We start from the raw sequence: 19,874 nt of genomic DNA, 5'->3' as shown, positions 1-19,874 counted from the left end.
CAGGGAGCCCGATGCGGGACTCGATCCTGGGACTCCAGGATCATGACCTGAGCCGAAGGCAGTCGCTTAACCAACTGAGCCACCCAGGTGCCCCAGAGTTACATTTTTTTTTTTTAAAGATTTTATTTATTTATTTGAGAGAGAGAGAATGAGAGACAGAGAGCATGAGAGGGAGGAGGGTCAAAGGGAGAAGCAGACCCCCTGCCGAGCAGGGATCCCAATGTGGGACTCGATCCCAGGACTCCAGGATCATGACCTGAGCCGAAGGCAGTCGCTTAACCAACTGAGCCATCCAGGCGCCCCAGAGTTACATTTTTAAAGGGTCCCTCTGGCTGCATGTGTAGATTGGCCCTGGGAGGGGGAGGGTGGAGGCCAGAGGACCAGTGAGGAAACCTCCAGACAAGAGCTAATGAGCTGATGGCTCATAGCTCAGCTCCACCACTGACTGGGATTGTAATTGCATCTTCCTAGGTTTTAGATTCTGTAATCATAAAATGAGTATAAAAAATGTAATGATGAGGGACGCCTGGGTGGCTCAGTCGGTTAAGCACCTGCTTTCGACTTGGGTCATGATCCCAGAGTGTTGGGATCGAATCCCACATTGGGCTCCTTGCTCAGCAGGAAGCCTGCTTCTCCCTGTGCCTGCTGCTCCCCACTGCTTGTGCTCTCTCTCTCAAATAAATAAATAAAATCTTTTAAAAATGTGATGATGAAAAAAAAATATGATGATGTATATGAAGGGTCCAGTGCATAGTTAGGCATTCAACTAACAAAAACAACAAACCGCAAAATGGCAAAAGTCCTTCCTATCAGTAATTACATTACATGTAAATGGATTAAACTTTCAGTTAAAAGGCAGACATTGGCAAAATGGATAAGAAAACATGATCCAACCTCATGCTGTCTACAAGAGACACAATGTATAGTCTAAGATACAAATAGGTGAAAAACAAAAAGATAGTAAAAGATATACCATGCAAGCAGTAATCAGAAGGGAACTGGAGGGGTGCCTGGGTGGCTCAGTGGGTTAAGCGTCTGCCTCTGGCTCAGGTCATGATCTTGGGGTCCTGGGGCGGGCCCCATGTGGGGCTCCCTGCTCAGCGAGGAGTCTGCTTCTCTCTCTCTCCCACTGCCCCTGCTTATGCTCTCTCTCTCAGTCACACTCTCTCTCTCAAATAAATAAAATTAAAAAAAAAAAGTGAACTGGAATGGCTATACTACTAATATTGGATAAAATAGACTCTAAGACAAAAATTGTTGCTAGAGACACAGGGGAACATTTATAATGATAAGATGGTCAATCCCTCAGAAAGATATAATAATTATAAACATAATGCACCTAACAACGTAGCCCCAAAATATATGAAGCAAAAATGGACATAACTGAAAGAAGAAATAGGCAATTCAAAAGAATAGTTGGAGACTTCAATACCCCATTTTCAATAATGAATAAAACAACTAGATAGAATATCAGCAAGAAAATAGATTTGCACATTTTTTTTTTTTTAGATTTTATTTATTTGAGAGAAAGAGCAAGCATGAGCAGGGGGAGGGGCAGAGGGAGAAGCAGAAGCAGACTCCCTGCTGATCAGGGAGCCCAATCTAGGGCCCAATCCCAGGACCCCAAGATCATGACCAGAGCCAAAGTCAGATACTTAACCAGCTGAGCCACCCAGGCACCCCTAGATTTGCACAACACTATAAACCAACTAGACATAACAGACACCTACAGAACACTCCATTCAACAATGTCAGAATACACATTCTTATCAAGCACATACAGAACATTCTATAGGACAGATGGTATGCTAGTCATTAAAACAAGTCCAATATGTTTTAAAAGGACTGAAATCACACAAAATGTGTACTCTGACCACAGTGGATTTAAAGAAAAAATCAGGGCTCCTGGGTGGCTCAGTCGTTAGGCGTCTGCCTTTGGCTCAGGTCATGGTCCCAGGGTCCTGGGATCGAGTCCTATGTCAGGTTCCCTGCTCGGCAGGAAGCCTGCTTCGCCCTCTCCCACTACCCCTGCTTGTGTTCCTGCTCTTGCTAGCTCTCTCTCTGTCAAATAAATAAATAAAATCTTAAAAAAATAAAGAAAAAATCAATAACAGAGGAAACTATTGGAAACTGACAAAGAAATTGAAATTAAACAACACTCTCCTGAATAACCAATGGGTCAAAGAAGAGATCACCAAGGAAATTTAAAAAAAAACAACAAACTACTTTGAGATGAATTAAAATGAAAACATAACACACCAGAACTTATAGGATGCAGCTAAAGCTAACCTTAAGATACTGGGAAAAAGCAGAGCAAACTAAACCTGAAGCAAGCAGAAAAACTAGAGCAATAAAGAGTAAAATGGAAACTAATGAAATAGAGAACAGAAAAATAAGACAGGAAATCAATGAAGCTACAAGCTGGTTCTTTGAAAACATCAACCAAGTTAGCGGATCTTTAGTGAGACTGACCAAGAAATAAAGAGAAGAATCAGAAATACAGGAGGGAACATTACTATTGACCCTACAGAAATAAAAGGACTTATGAAGGAATGCTATGAACAACAGTAGGCCAACAAATTAGTTAAGCTGGATGAAATGGACAAATTCCTAGAAAGACATAAACTACCAAAACTGATTCAAGAAGAAATAGAAAATCTGAATAGACCTAAGACAAGTGAAGACATTGAAATAGTAATAATAATAATAATAATAATAATAATAATAAAATACCACAAAGAGAGGCCCAGGCACAGATGGCTTCACCAATGCCTTCTATCAGACATTTATTTATTTTAATTTTAATTTTATTTTTAGAAAGATTTTATTTATTTGCCAGAGAGAGAGAGAGCACATGAGAGAGAGAGAGAGAGAGAGAATAAGCAGAGGGAGAAGCAGGCTCCCTGCGGAGCAAGGAGTCTGATGTAGGACTCGATCCCAGGACTCTGGGATCATGACCTGAGCCGAAGGCAGACACTTAACCGACTGAGCCACCCAGGCATCCCTACAATTTTATTTTATTTTTTTAAAGATTTTATTTATTTATTTGACAGAGACAGTGAGAGAGGGAACACAAGCAGGGGGAGTGGGAGAGGGGGAACCAGGCTTCCTGTGGAGAAGCGAGCCTGATGCAGGGCTTGATCCCAGGACCCAGGGATCATGACCTGAGCCGAAGGCAGATGCTTAACGACTGAGCCACGCAGGCACCCCTAAAATTTTATTTTTAAGTAATCTCCACATCCAATGTGGGACTCGAACTTACAACCCCAAGATCAAGAGTCACCTGTTCTACCAACTGAGCCAGCCAGGTGCCCCTTCTATCAGAAATTTAAAGGAGAATTAATACTAATTCTGCACAGGCTTTTCCAAAAAATAGAAGAATTCCAAACTTATTCTACGAGGCCAGTATTATCCTGATACCAAAATCAGACAAAGACATCACAAGAAAACTAGAATATAGATGTAAAAATCCTCAAAATATCAGCAAACTGAATCCAGCAACAAATAGGACAACCCAATTAAAATGGGCAAAAATCTGAATAGGCATTTCTCCAAAGATAATATTCAAATGGCCAATGAGCACATGAGAAGATGCTCAACATTATGTCATCAGGGAAACACAAATCAAAACCACAATGAGATACCACTTCATACCCATGAGGATGGTTAGAATTAAAAGCCAGAGGGCGCCTGGGTGGCTCAGTTGGTTAAGCAACTGCCTTCGGCTCAGGTCAAGATCCTGGAGTCCTGGGATCAAGTCCCACATCGGGCTCCCTGCTCAGTGGGGAGTCTGCTTCTCCCTCTGATCCTCCCCCTCTCATGCTGTTTCCTATTCTCTCTCTCAGATAAATAAAATCTTAAAAAAAAAAAAAAGAATCAAAAGCCAGAAAATAATGTGTTGGTGAGGATGTGGAGAAATTGGAACCTTCCACACATGGCTGGTGGGTATGCAAAATGGTGTGGCCATTTTAGGAAACAGTGTGGCAGTTCCTCAGAAGACTGAACATAGAGTTACCAAATGACCCAGCAAGTCTACTCCTAGGTATATATCCAGGAGAAATGAAAACAAGGGTCCACAAACTTGTATATGAATATTTATAGCAGCATTATTCATAATAGCCAAAAGTGGGAATGATCCAAATGTCAATCAACTGGCAGATGGATAAGCAAAACATGATATATTCATAATATGGAGTATTATTCAGCCATAAAAAGGAATGAAGTACTGATTGCAGAAAGATGAACCTCAGAAATATGATGCTAAGTAAAATAATCCAAACAGGGATGCCTGGGTGGCTCAGTCGGTTGAGCATCTGCCTTCAGCTCAGGTCATGATCCTGGGGTCCTAGGATGGAGCCCAGCATTGGGGTCCCTGCTCAGTGGGGAGTCTGCTTCTCCCTCTCCTTCTCCCTCTGCCCTCCCCCATCCTGCTCGTGCTCGAGCTCTCTCAAAACATCCTAACACAAAAGACAACATATTGCAGGACTCCATTTATATGAAGCATCTAGAATAAACAAATCTATAGAGACAAAGCAGGTTAATGGTTGCTTAGGGCTGGGGGTGAGTTGGAGTGGGGACTGAGGAAATAGAGTGGTGATAAAGGGTATGGGGTTTCTTTTGGGGTGGTGAAAATATTCTAAAATTGACTGTGGTGATGGTTATACAATTCTGTGAATAGATTAGAAACACTGAATTGTCCACTCCTTCAATGTATGAATTGTACGGTATGTGAACTATATTCCAATAAAGCTGATTGATCAATCAATCAATAAATAAATAGCACCCTGTGCTATGTATTTCTTGGGTTGGAAGACTGATTTCCCAAATTGATCTACAGATTAAGCTTAATCCCTATGAAGATGCCAGTGTGCTCTTTTTCATAGAAATTGACAGCTTGATCCTAAAATCCATATGTTAACGCAAGGGACTCAGAATAGCCAAACAATCTTGAAAAAGAACAAAGCTGGAAGACTCACACTTTCTGATTTCAAAACTTTCTGCAAAGCTAGGTAATTGAGACAGTGCGGTAGTGCCATAAGGAAAGATACATAGATCAATGGAAGGGAATTGGGAGTCCAGAAAGAAACACTCACGTTGGGGCTCCTGGGTAGCTCAGTCGTTAAGCGACTGCCTTCGGCTCAGGTCCCAGGGTCCTGGGATTGAGTCACGTACCGGGCTCCTTGCTCAGTGGGGAGCCTGCTTCTCCCTCCCCCTACTGCTTTCCCTGCTTGTGCTCTCTCTCTCTCTGACAAATAAAAAATCTTTTAAAAAGCTACTAATTTTATGGGCGCCTGGGTGGCTCAGTCGGTCAAGCGTCTGCCTTCGGCTCAGGTCATGGTCCCAGGGTCCTGGGATGGAGCCCCGCATTGGGCTCCCTGCTCCGCAGGAAGCCTGCTTCTCCCTCTCCCACTCCCCCTGCTTGTGTGACTTCTCTCACTGTCTCTCTCTGTCAAATAAATAAATAAAATCTTAAAAAAAAACCAAAGAAAGAAAGAAAGAAACACTCACATCTACAGTCAGTTGGTTTTCAGTAAGAGTGCCAAAACAAATCAATAGGGAAAGAACTGTCTTCAACAAATCGTACTGAACAGCTGGAAATCCACATGAATGCAGCTGGACTCCTACCTCACACCATATACAAAAACTAAGTGAAAGTGGCTCCTAGACCTAGATGTAAGAGATAAACCATAAACCATTTACTCCTGTGTTGTAGAAGGAAACATAGGAGTAAATCTTCGTGACCTTGGTCAGGCAGTGGTTTCTTAGATATGCCACCAAAAGCATAAGCGACACCGCACCAAAAAAGGTGACAAAATAAAGAGAGGCATACGCTGTACTTCAGCAAAATTTAAAACTTTGCATATCAAAGGACACTGTCAATAGAGTGAAAAGACAATTCAGAATGATAGAAAACATTTACAAGGGATGCCTGGGTGGCTCAGTCGTTAAGCGTCTGCCTTCGGCTCAGTTCATGATCCCAGGATCCTGGGATTGAGCCCCGCATCGGGCTCCAGCCTGCTTCTCCCTCTGCCTGCCGCTCTCCCTGCTGTGCTCTCTCTCTCTCCCTCTCTGACAAATAAATAAATAAAATCTTAAAAAATTTACAAATCACACACATGGCATCATATATCCAGAATACATAAGTAACTTTTTTTTTAACATTTATTTATTTTAGAGAGAGAGAAAGTGTGCACACGTGCGTGTTTGAGCAGGGGGAAGGCAGAGGGAGAGAGAGAATCCTCAAGCAGACTCCCCTCTGAGCATGGAGCCCACTCGGGACTCAATCCCAGGACCTGAGTTCATGACCTGAGCCAAAACCAAGAGCCAGCCATTCAACCGACTGAGCCACCCAGGCGCCCATATATAAAGAACTCTTACAACTCAACAATAGAATGACAACCCAATTACAACTAGGAAAATAATCTGAACAGATATTTCTCCGAAGAAAAGACACAAATGGCTGGTAGGCACACGAAAAGATGCTCAACACAGTTAATCACCAGGGAAATGCAAATCAAAACCACAATAAGGTACACTTCATACCCACGAGGGTGGCTAGAATCAAAGAGGTAGAAACTAAGAAGCGTTGGTGAGGAGGCAGAGAAATTGGAGCCCTCACCCACCGCTAGTGGGAAAGCAAAATGGTGCAGCTACTTTGGGAAACAGCCTGGCAGTTCCTCAAACCTGAAACACAGAGTGATCATGTGATCCAGCAATTCCACCATGAGGTATATGCCCCAGAAAAATGAAAACATACGTCCACAGGAAAATGTGTACCCCACTGTCCATAGGGGCCACTACTCCTAACAGCCTACTGTTAGTGGGGGAAACAGCCAAATGTTCACCAACTGATAAACAAAAGTAATCTATCCATTCTGTGGAATAGCATTTGGCAATGATAAGAGTCAAGTACTGATACATGGGACAGCATGGATAAACCTTGAAGACATCATGGTAAGTGCAAAAGTGGGGCTCAAGGAGGAGCAGGAAGAAGAATGATAGCTAATGGTTAAGGGTTTTTTGGGGGGCTGTTGAAAATGTCCTAAAATTGATTTTAATAGTTGCAGAACTCTGTGAATATACTAAAATCCCTAAGCTGTACACTTTTTTTTTTGAACTGTACACTTTTTAAATTTTTTTAAATAGGCTCCATGCCCAATGTGGGGCTTGAACTTATGACCCTGAGATCAAGAGTCACCCACTCTACAGACTAAGTCAGCCAGGCGTCCCTGAACCATACTCTTTAAATGGATGAATATTCTGGTATACACACAAATATATGTATGAATATATTTCAACAAAGCTGTAAAAAAATAGCATCCTTGTTTTAGAAAAAATTGGGGTAAGTCCAACACAATCTATTGGATGGCTATTTGGGAGTTGTTAATTTTGTCAGGAGTGGGGGCGCTGGGTGGCTCAGTTGGTTAAGTGTCTGCCTTGGGCTCAGTTCATGATCTCAGAGTCCTGGGATTGAGCCCCTCCTCGGGCTCCCTGCTCAGTGGGGAGCCTACTTCTCCCTCTCCCTCTGCCACTCCCCCTGCTTATGCTCTTTTGCTCGCTCTCTCTCAAATAAATAAAACCAATCAATCAAACTCTGGTTCTGGGCAGGGCCTGCGAGCCTGCAATTCTGGGAGAGCTCCGCAGGTGGGGCTGGTGCTCCAGCAGGCTAGGGAAGCCTTGGGTCGGAGCCTCCTGAGGGGTCTTTGGGGACAAGTACATACTGCGAGCAAGGGGAGCCCAGTTTTCCTTGCTCAGCAGTTCTCAACAGGGGCGAGTTGGCCCCCAACAAGCATTTGGCCAAGTCTGCAGGCAGTTTTGGTTGTCACCACCAGGGGTCGCTCCTGGCACCTGGACGGTGGAGGCCAGGGATGCTGCCCAACATCCCCCAGGGCACAACACAGTCGTCACCGCAGAGAATTATCGGTGAGGGTGAGGGACGCTGCAATCTCAGCGTCTAGTAAGGGCTTGTGGCAGTGCCCGAGCTCCAGATCTGGCAGTGTGCTAACCATGCCTGTGGAGCCCCGCAAACCTTTCAAGAGCCCCCTTGTTGTCAGCCCTCGTTTTCTGGGCACCATTCACCCCGTCTGGGGTGGGTGCTAGGGCTGGCAGGCTAGTCTTTCCCCACTTTGGGCCCTCACACCTTGACAGGTGTTTGTAAAGGACGCCAGCCCTAGAGGAAGGGGGTCAGCAGCAGGTGAGGTGACCTGGACATCGACATGACATTTGGTCTGCCAGCCTGACCCGCTGGTTGGTGCAGACACTTAGCTAAGCAGCTTGCACCATCCCAGAGCCAGCTACCATGGCAACCCCCTCGAAGAGGAGGGGCTGGGAGGCGGTCATTGTGGTAACTTCCCACAATCTCAGCCAGGCCTGGAGTTGGGGGGGCACATTCTCTAATCCTAGGTGGGCAAACAGTCCTCTGAGGGCTGCACACCCATGTCCGAGCCTGTCTGCCAGCCTCCTTCACGAGCCGGCTGGGTCACTCTGGGTACTGTGCATTCCAGAAGTCTCCACCCATCAAGGCAGGCAGGGGGGGGGGGGGGGGGGAAGGCTGCTCGGACACTGTGTCCACATTTCTAGCCTCCAAGGCCTCCATAACCTGAACTGGGCCACCCATGCAGCATTCTTTATCTCTAGCAACAATTCCCGTCTTCAAGTCTGTCTTGTCTGACATGAGCTGCGTGGCCACTCTAGCTCTCTGATGATTGCGGCGTGCACAGCATATCTTTTTTTCTATCCTTTTACTTTCAACCGATTGGTGTTTGAATCTAGAATGTCTCTTGTCGAGGGTATAGTGAGATCATGCCTTTTTTTCTTTTAATCCAATCTGCCAATATCTGCTGTGTGTGTGGTAACACGAAGAATTCAGTGGCATTCGGTACATTCACAAGGTTGGCAACTGCCACCACTATCTAGTTTCAGAACATTTTCAACACTCTGAAGAGAAACCCTGTACCCATCAGCAGTCACTCCCGCTGCCCCCACCTCCTAGGCCCTGGCAAATGCCAATCTACTTTCTTTCACTACGGATTTGCCTGTTCTCGGTGTTTCATAGAAACAGAAGCATGCGGTATGTAGTCCTGTGTGTCTGGCTTCTTCACTGAGCACCTGATTTAACATTGGTCCATGTTGCCTCACCTCTCAGCCCACCTTGGCCAGACCGCACCCTCTCCCTGTCCCTCAGGGCTCTGGTGCCTGACTTTGCTGAGGTCCCAGTCATCCCAGTTTCCCTGCTCAGTTCAAGTCTCTGGATAATACTAACAGTGGCCACTGATTGGATGCCCAGAATACCTGGAGCTCTGTGCTGAGCACTTCCCACGCATTATCTTGTTTAGTATTATCTCTAGGCAATCCTGGGAGGGGGAAACCATGATCATCGCCCTACCATTCCGGTGGGTAAGTGACAGCACGCTCCGCACTCTACATTCCTATGCCTTTCACCGACCCTCCTGGCCCAGGTTTGCACCACCTCTCCATTTTCTGACAGTGTGTGACCCTGAGTGGGTTAACCTTTCAGTGCTTCAATTCCTCACCTGTAAGCTGGGGATCGTAATCACACCTGTCTCACAGAGGTGCTATGAAGATCAAAGGAGCTAACAGACATAAGCCTCTGGCTCACTTGGAGCATGGTGAGCGCTCCTTCTAGCGGTTTCCCTGGGGAGGGAGCCAAACAGAGCCTCGAGGGTGAAGGGGACAGTGAGGAGATGAGGGAACCAGGGAATGGCAGACTTTGGTCTGTGTTTCCAAACTCTCTTCATCACTGCAAAAGGAGACCTCATAACCACTAGGCTATCCTTCCCTACCCCTCTCCTCCTCCCCCAGCCCCTGGCAACCACCAGTCTGCTTTCTGTCTCTATGGATTTGCCTGTTTCATACAAATGGAATCATACCATATGTGGCCTTTTGTGTCTGGCTTCTTTCCTCAACACTTGACAAAGGATACAAGCTTGGAGCTTTGGCTCTGCCTTACACCAAAGCCCCATTCCTGCCCCTGTGTTTGGGGAGAGCCCATCACAAGGGGCATAAGGGAATAGAGGGTAAGATGCCTGGGAGGAGAGCAAGGAGGGCAGGAAGCTTCGGGAGGCCAGGTGGTTTACCTTTGCCGTGGCTTCTTCGTTGCCCTCCACCATCTTCCGGAGCTTTATCAGGTGCCACAGGTCCTGGGCGGGCTGGCCCCTGCCCTGGCTGCCCTCCAGCAGCTGGGAAGTGGAGGGCAGGTCCTGCAGCACGGCCAGCTGGCTCTCCATCTTGTCAATGCGGCTCACCACGTGGTCAAAGACATTGCTGAGCCTCTTCATGGGGCTGAGGACGGGCTGGGCGTCTGCTTCCCGGGGCATGAACACAACTGGTGAGGTCTGAAGAAAGTCCTCGTCTCCTGAGAGGACCTTCTTGAGCTCAGCCATGTGGATGTGCTCCAGGATGCCCTGAAGCAGGAGGTGCAGGGCCTTGAAGTTCACCACCCCGCACTGCGGGATGGCGATGTTGACCAGCTCGGAGAACGTGAGTGAGAAGCTCATCCTGCAGGTAGGCTCGGTGTGGCTGGGCTTCTGGGCGTCCTCGGGGACAAGTGGTGGCTTTCAGGGAACCCACAAGCTGTGTGGACAGATCCGCAGAGGTCCAGGGAGGCAGCAGGTCATGGGAGAAAATGGCCTCTGTCCGGGCCGGAGTTCAGATGAGAGCTTCTGGTTGCTAGGACACCAGAGAACGTGGGCGAGTGGGCGTGCTTCCGAGAGCCCGGAGTGGGGCAGGGTGGGTGCTCAATTAGAAGGTGCTGGGTGTTTGAACAGATGGACGGTCAGCCTTTCAGTTCAAGCCCTTCAGTTATGGAAGACCGATGACCCCTTCCAAGAAGCATGCAGCGAAGGTGATGGGGAAGTAGCTCGCTTCTTGGAAGCCTCTAGAATCAGGACAGCAGAGAGTTCTTGGAGTTAGGAAAGCCTGGGTTTTGAGAAAAGAGGATGCAGAGAAAAGAGACCAGCTTCGTGCTTCAAATGCCCTGCAGGTGTTTGGGTTTCTGGCGGGGGTGGGGCTGGTGGTAAAAAGGGTAAGAGGCAGCTGGCTTCCCACAGGTCTGAACCCTGCATGGCCCTGCCCACCCAGGGGCACCAATGAGGACGCCCGTGCCAAACCCTGCTCTGCTTCCCCCTAGGGCCAGGGCTCGCTAACACGTCAGTGCCCCGAGGACGTATCTGTGAGCCAGCTGCCACAGGACCTGGAAACCACATGGGGCCCTATGTGGTCAGGCCCCACTTGTGTCAATTCTTGGACAAGAAAACGGCAGCCTGCTCGTCCTGGTCTCCGACGGAAGTCTGCAGGGAAGGTCCTTGGCTTAACCCCTGGAGCCCCGACTCCTGGCCCACCCCACTGTTCTGGGCATGATACACACTGCTTATATACAGCGCGTGGCAGGAGTCCTGCTCGGGGGTGTCATTGGCTAAGGGGCAATCTCCCCCAGCTTCCCCATAGAAAGTGGAGCACCTGTCCACTCTGGGTTTATGGAGATGGGTGCATGACTTTATCAACAGCTGTGTGACCTTGTGCAAATGACTTAACCTCTCTGAGTCTCAGCTTCCCTGCTGGCTAAATTGGAAATAAGACCTTCCATGTGAGGTTGCCGCCGGGAGGGCAGTGCGTGCGTGTGCATGTGCGTGTGTGTACATAGAAATAATACATGTGAAGGGCCAGGCCACTATGACTCAAAATAATTACTTTCCCCCAGAACTGACCTGATATCCCACTCCTGCCAATGATCGTGGCCATCAGAGAAAGAGCCCTGAATATGAATATGAATATGAATTCAATGGAAGTGTATTTTCAGGGATGTTGTTTGCTAATTACATGTTCTTTTTTTTTTTTTTTTTGAGATTTTATTTATTTACTTGACAGAGAGAGACAGTGAGAGAGGGAACACAAGCAGGGGGAGTGGGAGAAGGAGAAGCAGGCTTCCCGCTGAGCAGGAAGCCCGATGCTAGGGTCGATCCCAGGATCCTGGGATCATGACCTAAGCCGAAGGCAGATGCCCAACAATTGAGCCACCCAGGCGCCCCTAATTACATGTTCTTGACCTCACATCAGCAAATGCTTCTGCTGAGGCCATTACTAGTCTATCCACAAAAGCTAGTTCTTCAGGAACAGTGGGCACTCATGTCGAACTCTCCATGCTACCGTGGCCAGTAATCTCCAGACACACCAGCCTGCTTTGAAAGAATTGCTTAATTACATTAAAGGAATTTGTCCACCTCAAGAGGCAATAATAATAATAATGATAATAATAAATAAAATGACAACAACAACAACAAGAAAACACACAAAGACCCACTCCTCCCCAGTTCAGTCTGGGTCCCACTTGGATACTCCTTTTTTTGTTGTTGTTTTTGGTAACAGCTTTATTGAGATATAATTCCCATACCATACAATCCACCTATTTAAAGTATACAATCCAGTAACTTGTAGTATGTCACAGAGTTTTGCAGCCCTCACTGCAATCAACGTCAGCCCATCACTCTAACCAGAACGCCGTGCCCATTAGCACGCACTCCCCACCCTCCAGTGCCTGGCATTCATTAACCTACATTCTGTCTGCAGATTTGCCTATTCTGGACATTTGTATAAATGAAACCATATCATGTGTGGCCTTTTGTAACTGGTTTCTTTCACCGAGCCTCATGGTTTCAAGGTTCATCCACATTGTGGCAGGTATCAATACTTTGTAGTACATTGTAGCAGGTGTCATTCCTTTTCACGGTTGAATCATATTCCACCGTATGGATGGACCAGTTTTTAATCTGTCCATCCTCGGATGGATATTTGGGCCAATTCTACCTCTTCACTATTGTGGATAATGCTGCTACGAATGATACTGTACAAGTCTTCAGTTACTTGGTGTCGATGGCTTAGGGGCCGAGCCGCTGGGTCAGACGGTGAGTCTGTGTTAACACTTTGAGGAACTGCCAGACTGTTCCACAGTGGCTACAGTATTTTACCTTCCCACCCCCAGCTGTGGGGGTTCCGATTTCTCTCCATCATCATCAACACTTGTGATTGCCCGTCTTTGTCATTACAGCTGGTGGTGGGTGTTGGATTCTCCTTGCTATGTAGCTATCAGACATCAGGCTTATAGCCCCCTGCCATACACTCATTTATCCTGGGCAATCAGGATGGTTGTTTGAGATTTTCAGATGTTTAAAATGATGACCACCCCTCCAGTGAGTCACGTTTCCCTGAAAAGAACACCCAGAAACCTTGGAAAAGATGCAAGCAGGCTACCCGGGGGAGCACCCAGAGGGACGGCCACTCTCTCTTCAAGCACACTCCACCAGGGGTAACTTGGACGGATGACCTTTCCCCTCCCAAACTTGTCTCTGAGCCTAGCAGATGTCATAAACGACACAACCGCCATCCCAGCGAACCAGGTGGAGTGTACCTTCACGAGCGGATCATGAAGCCCTGAGTTTCTTCTTGTCAACCCAGGGTGAGTTGATGCTCAGACAGACATTCTTGTTGCACCTATGTAAATGCTACATGGGTGGGTCAAGTGGAATGCGATGGGTCAAGTAGAACAGTTTGTGACTAGGCTTTAAAAAGAAAAAGCCACCGGGCTCTCTAGGGAAAGCCAGCTGGACTCTGGGGCAGGTTTTCACAGCCTGGGTTTGGCAATCGAGGCCGCAGTCTTCAGGATCTGGAACCAGAGCCAGGAGCCAGGTTTGTTTCTGATAATGACCTGTGTGGCAGGCGGCTGATGCATTCTGTGCAGCAACGGTCCAGTGACCGGTGAGAGGCCGGACCATCTCACTCTGCAGGACGGCGGGAGGGAGGGTGTAACCCGAGCCCAGCTTCGGTGACGTTCTCTGAACCAGCTCCTGACCAGCAACAGTTGGCCATGGCAAAGCTCTGGATACTAGAGACCAAGCTTCTGAGGGCCAACTGTGGATGCCTCTGGCTACACGGGGAGTGGAGGGAGAGAAAAGGAGCCCCTGAATGGGGAACTGGCCTGGAGCTATGGGCCCTGGGGCTGTGGGAGGGCCTTGGTATGCTCCACTGGACACCAACAACCTCACAGAACACCAGCCCCTAACGGGGCGGCTCTGCCCCCATGATGGGCCGACCCAAAACAAGACCAGCTGCAATCATGTCTGAACTCAAAAACAAGAACATTGTCCAGACCACAAACATGACCAGACAGCCCCCTATCCTGGCTAATATGAGTGACCGTGGCTTCTTGACCCACAGAGCATTAGTGCTCCTTCATTCCTCTTGCCTTCTAGATGAGACTGCTTGAGAGACCTGATCACAGAATTACCTCTGCTTCCCAACCGCGCCAATCCAAAACACTCCCCCATTACCTAACACGGACCCCAATACTGTAAGCTCTTCTAACTTAACCCCCCACCAACATGCCTGTGGGTTCCTCAATTCAAGTGCTGCCCTGACATCTTTGGGCCTCTGGGGGCTTCTGAGTCCCCTGTACTCATCATATGTGACCCCTCCCCCCCCCCCACCCCAACAGCTGCCACCATCGTTGGAAAAAGCTCCCCACCCAGCCAGTTCTTCTGCCAGCCAGACCAGCCACACTCCACCCTGTCCTCAGTTTGGGAGGGCTTCGGTTTTCCTGCCAGCTTGCAAGCCAATCACATCCTCCTGCAGGAACCAGGAGGCACCCCATCCCATTATTATAAAGGGCAGCCCACAGCTCTTGCTGGTTCACTCTGTTGCTGACTGCAAGCCCAAGTGGCCCCACGTGGTGAGTGGTGTCCTCCTTCCCCCCCCAGCCGTGAGTCCATGTGACTAATAACTGCTGTCCATCTCACCTGGCCAGCACCAGGTGTCATACTATTGAGGGCGGGGGTCCCTCCCACACCACCACGTGCCAACAAGTCAATGAGCCCAGCTTTGCTCAACATAGTGGGTTCTTGGCTGCAGGGGTGGATCCTGCAAACTTAACGAAAAACCTTGCAGTGGGCAGAGCTTTGTGGATTTTGGAACTGCAGGCGAGGGATTGAGGAGCTGTATTATTGCAGAACTCTGAGCAAGACTTTCCTCAGCGGGCAAGGGACCATCAGGGGAAATGAGTAGCTTAGCACAGAAACAAGGATGTAGAGAGGAGCACGGGGCCAGACCAGGGGCTCCCCACTGGCCTTATGAAGAAGTGTGAGTGCCAGAATTTGAAGCAATTCTGGTCACTGGGGTTAAGTGGGTATGGGTGTAATGGGGTATGGGGTATGGGTAAGTGGGTGTAATGGTTCTTTGTCATTTGGGGGGGATGCCCAGCATCCAAACCATCCCTGTATTGGGGGAGGAAGCTTCCACTTGAGGAGTCCTGGTGGGAGGCGGAGAGCTGCTGACTAGCTCCCCAGATCACTCTGAAGTGAGGGCAGGGGCACGTTTTGGTCACTCCCGGGGCCCAGGGTGTGTGTGTTCCTCCGGGCTCGAAGAGAGTGAAGCTACTAAATCAGCGCAAGTTGCAATCGTTCAGAGAGCTGGAAATGCACCGCAAAGAGCCCCATCTGGTCTCAGGCCTTCGAGATAAGGCTGCAAGCTGACCACAGAGATACCGATCTGTTCCCCCGCACCCGGCACTGGGCCTGGCCCTTCGTTCTTTTCTTCAACCAGTCTTTACTGGGCACCTACTATGTGCCAGAGGATGCTCTTAATTCTGGAGGAGACCACAGCGAGCAGGTCTGAGGAGGTCTCTGACCTCACAGAGCTTGCTGCCTAGCGGGGAAATGTTATTTTACAACAAAGAAATAAACTAACGTCAGGTAGAGATAGGAGTTAGAAACATAATGAAACACAACAAAATGACAGTGAGGGCTGGGCACTAATTTAATCGGGCTGGTGGGGTAGCCAGGCTCCAACACCGCCCCCCTCCGGCCCGGCAAAGACACCTTGTGGGGCCCCTCCCACATGACACCAACAACCCTGTAAGTATACACCAGTGTAAATCCACACCCACGGACACACTGGCCTTCGCTCACTTCACATTACAGAATGGCAAGATTTGGGAAAGTTGTGTGTGTTGCAGGTGATCTGATGCCACTAAATCAAAATAGTTGTGATAAAACGCAATAAATAAATAGATAAAGCCAATGCGTTAGACTTGAGAGGATTTGTAAACTTTAAAGATCACGTCATTTTAGGTCTGGAAATAAAACACTTGTTACAAAAACAAACGAGCCGAAGACCGGACCATTTGAGTAGAAGAGGATACAACGCGACTTCACAGGCTGTGCCTTGCTCCCCAGGAAGCGCCCCTGCCCTTCGGTCACCAGGCAGCACCTACGATTTGGCACAGCTGAGTTCTGAGGGCAGAACCCCCGATAAGACAATTTCAGGACAGGGGCGCCTGGGTGGCTCAGTCGTTAAGCGTCTGCCTTCGGCTCAGGTCATGATCCCAGGGTCCTGGGATCAAGCCCTGCGTCGGGCTCCCTGCTCAGCCGGGAGCCTGCTTCTCCCTCTCCCGCTCCCCCTGCTTGTGTTCCCTCTCTAGCTGTCTCTCTCTCTCTGTTAAATAAATAAAATCTTTAAAAAAAAAAAGAAGACAATTTCAGGACAAACTTGTCACCAGACATTCTTTGGATGGCTGGTTGGAGCCAGAAGCCAATTAACATGACTGGAAATGACCATTAGCATTTTTTTCCCTCCCAAATAAATTGATGTCAACTATTAAATCCGTTTTGTAAAGTGCTACTCATCCACTTTGCCCAGACAAGCCATTCTTCATGCTGCATAAATAGCTAAGAAGGATAACCAGGTCACCTTTCCTCTCTAGCTCCAGGAAGAACCAGGCGCCAGGGGGAGGATCAAGGGTGAAGGATCAGAGTTTGCGGTAAATGTGTGCCGTTTCTGGCTGCCTAGTATCCGGACATTCTCCTTACTGGGGGAGAGGGAGGGGCGGGGGTGATCTCATGACAGGTGCAGCAACCTGCCCCTTGCTCAGAAGCTGTCAATCCCATCAGATCTCCCCACCCGACCCACCTCAGTCTCATTCGTGGTTAGGTGTGAAAAATCAAGAAGGCAACTGCTGTTCCTGGTTCTGAAATTCAGGACCAATATATATATATATATTTGCAATATTTTATTTTATTTTACTTTTTTAACCATTTTTAACATTTTATTCTATTCTTCACTCTTTTTCTTATTCTTATGTTAATCCCCATACATTACATCATTAGTTTTAGATGTAGTGTTCCATGATTCATTGTGCATAACACCCAGTGCTCCATGCAGAATGTGCCCTCCTCAATACCCATCACCAGGCTAACCCATCCTCCCACCCCCCTCCCCTCTAGAACCCTCACTTTGTTTTTCAGAGTCCATTGTCTCTCATGGTTCATCTACCCCTCAGATTTCCCCCCCTTCATTCTTCCCCTCCTGCTACCTTCTTCTTTTTTTTTTTTCTTAACATATATTGCATTATTTGTTTCAGAGTACAGATCTGAGATTCAACAGTCTTGCACAATTCACAGCGCTTACCAGAGCACATACCCTCCCCAGTGTCTATCACCCAGTCACCCCATCCCTCCCACCCTACCCCCCACTCCAGCAACCCTCAGTTTGTTTCCTGCGATTAAGAATTCCTCATATCAGTGAAGTCATATGATACATGTCTTTCTGTTTGACTTATTTCGCTCAACATAATACCCTCCAGTTCTATCCACGTCGTTGCAAATGGCAAGATCTCATTCCTTTTGATGGCTGCATAATATTCCATGGTATATATATACCACATCTTCTTTATCCATTCATCTGTCGATGGACATCTTGGCTCTTTCCACAGTTTGGCTATTGTGGACATTGCTGCTATAAACATCGGGGTGCACGTACCCTTTCGGATCCCTACTTTTGTATCTTTGGGGTAAATACCCAGTAGTGCAATTGCTGGATCTTATGGTAGCTCTATTTTCAACTTTTTGAGGAACCTCCATACTGTTTTCCAGAATGGCTGCACCAGCTTGCATTCCCACCAACAGTGTAGGAGGGTACCCCTTTCTCCGCATCCCCGCAACATCTGTCGTTTCCTGACTTAATTTTAGCCATTCTGACTGGTGTGAGGTGGTATCTCATTGAGGTTTTGATTTGGATTTCCCTGATGCCGAGCGATATTGAGCACTTTTTCATGTGTCTGTTGGCCATTTGGATGTCTTCTTTGGAAAAATGTCTGTTCATGTCTTCTGCCCATTTCTTGATTGGATTCTTTGTTCTTTGGGTGTTGAGTTTGATGAGTTCTTTATAGATTTTGGATACTAGTCCTTTATCTGATATGTCATTTGCAAATATCTTCTCCCATTCTGTCGGTGGTCTTGTGGTTTTGTTGACTGTTTCCTTTGCTTTGCAAAAGCTTTTTATCTTGATGAAGTCCCAATAGTTCATTTTTGCCCTTGCTTCCCTTGCCTTTGGTGATGTTTCTAGGAAGAAGTTGCTTCGGCTGAGGTCGAAGAGGTTGCTGCCTGTGTTCTCCTTTAGGATTTTGATGGACTCCTGTCTCACATTGAGGTCTTTCAACCATTTGGAATCTATTTTTGTGTGGGGTGTAAGGAAATGGTCCAGTTTCATTCTTCTGCATGTGGCTATCCAATTTTTCCAACACCATTTGTTGAAGAGACTGTCTTTTTCCCATTGGACATTCTTTCCTGCTTTGTCAAAGATTAGTTGACCATAGAGTTGAGGGCAGGACCAATATTTTTAAAATCAAGGGAAAATCGTATCTGTACTAGCCCGCTGGAAGCTGTGGGGCTGTGGGGGTGGTGTGTGGGGTTGGGTGACTCAGCCACTTGCCATATTAGGCAAGACACCTGACGTAATGAAGGCCACTTACTTCCCTGGGCCTCAGCTTTCTTGTCTCTAAAATGGGATTAATGGGCGCCTGGGTGGCTCAGTTGGTTAAGCGACTGCCTTCAGCTCAGGTCATGATCCTGGAGTCGCAGGATCGAGTCCCGCATCGGGCTCCCTGCTCGGCAGGGAGTCTGCTTCTCCCTCTGACCCTCCTCCCTCTCATGCTCTCTGTCTCTCATTCTCTCTCTCTCAAATAAATAAATAAAATCTTTAAAAAAAAAAAATTTTTTTTTAAATGGGATTAATGGCCCTTCTCTCACTAGGGGGAAGAGCAGATGGAAAGGGAAGGAAGCTTTCAGGACAGCCCCAGCAGAGTTGAGGGGCTGGTGGGCGGGTACATGCTGAGCTCCCCAGGCAGCCTGTCCTGGGGTGGCATTGTGGCCAGGCCCGGCTTCCTGGGTCCCATGTGAGCTCTGTTCCCCAGCCAGGAACATAATTCTGTGAGCAACCACGACCTTCCAGCTGAACCCTTTCCTGCTCAAGTGACCAGAGTCAGGTTCTGTGACTTGCCATCAAGAACACCCGACTGGCCCGAAGTGCTCATTTGCAAGGCTGGCCAACAGTGAGAAACCGCTGATGGAACTCAGTGAGGGCAGGTGCATGTGTGTGTAGAGGAGGCCACACCAATCCAAGCCTGTACCTGCTAGGGCCCCCAGTGCCCACCCACCCGGGAGGGTGTGTCCAGGTGGGAGTGTGGGCTGCAGGTGCCCAAATTTCTTCTTGGGAGGCATAACATGTAAGTTTACATTTGCACTGGGACCCGGACAGAGCACCTTAATGAGACCTCAGACTGGAGGTTTCCAGAGCCTCTTGGGAAATGCTCAGGGATCTGGGCAGGGGTGGGGTGGGGTGTCTTCCTCCCCCAGTCACTCACATCATATCCGCCATTGGGCCCTATTGACTTTTTCTCCTAAATATCTCCCAATGTCACCCACCCCTCCTTGTCCACCGCCAGCCCTGAAGTCGTTTGCTTAGGACAAAGACCAAACCACGTGACCTCTCACCTCTTTGGGCTCAACTCCCAGCGGCTCTTTCTACTCTGA

The 19,874-nt window shown here is 48.0% G+C and overlaps 1 protein-coding gene across 1 annotated transcript in view; it reads right to left on the bottom strand.

Moving 5' to 3' along the window:
• Positions 1 to 10,862, bottom strand: part of CUNH16orf96 (chromosome unknown C16orf96 homolog) — a 37,798-nt gene extending 26,936 nt beyond the window's left edge. Inside the window, exon 1 of the mRNA XM_035022477.1 lies at positions 10,098 to 10,862. Coding sequence (XP_034878368.1) covers positions 10,098 to 10,517 — 420 coding nt within the window. The 5' untranslated portion in view covers positions 10,518 to 10,862. The remainder of the gene's footprint in view (positions 1 to 10,097) is intronic.
• Between the last annotated feature and the right edge of the window lie 9,012 nt (positions 10,863 to 19,874).

This window comes from Mirounga leonina, unplaced genomic scaffold, assembly GCF_011800145.1.
Source record: "Mirounga leonina isolate KUSES-001 unplaced genomic scaffold, KU_Mleo_1.0 Mir_175, whole genome shotgun sequence".
Taxonomy (NCBI): Eukaryota; Metazoa; Chordata; class Mammalia; order Carnivora; family Phocidae; genus Mirounga; species Mirounga leonina.
Note: the sequence above shows the minus strand (reverse complement) of the source record. Positions and strands in the feature narration are given on the sequence as shown.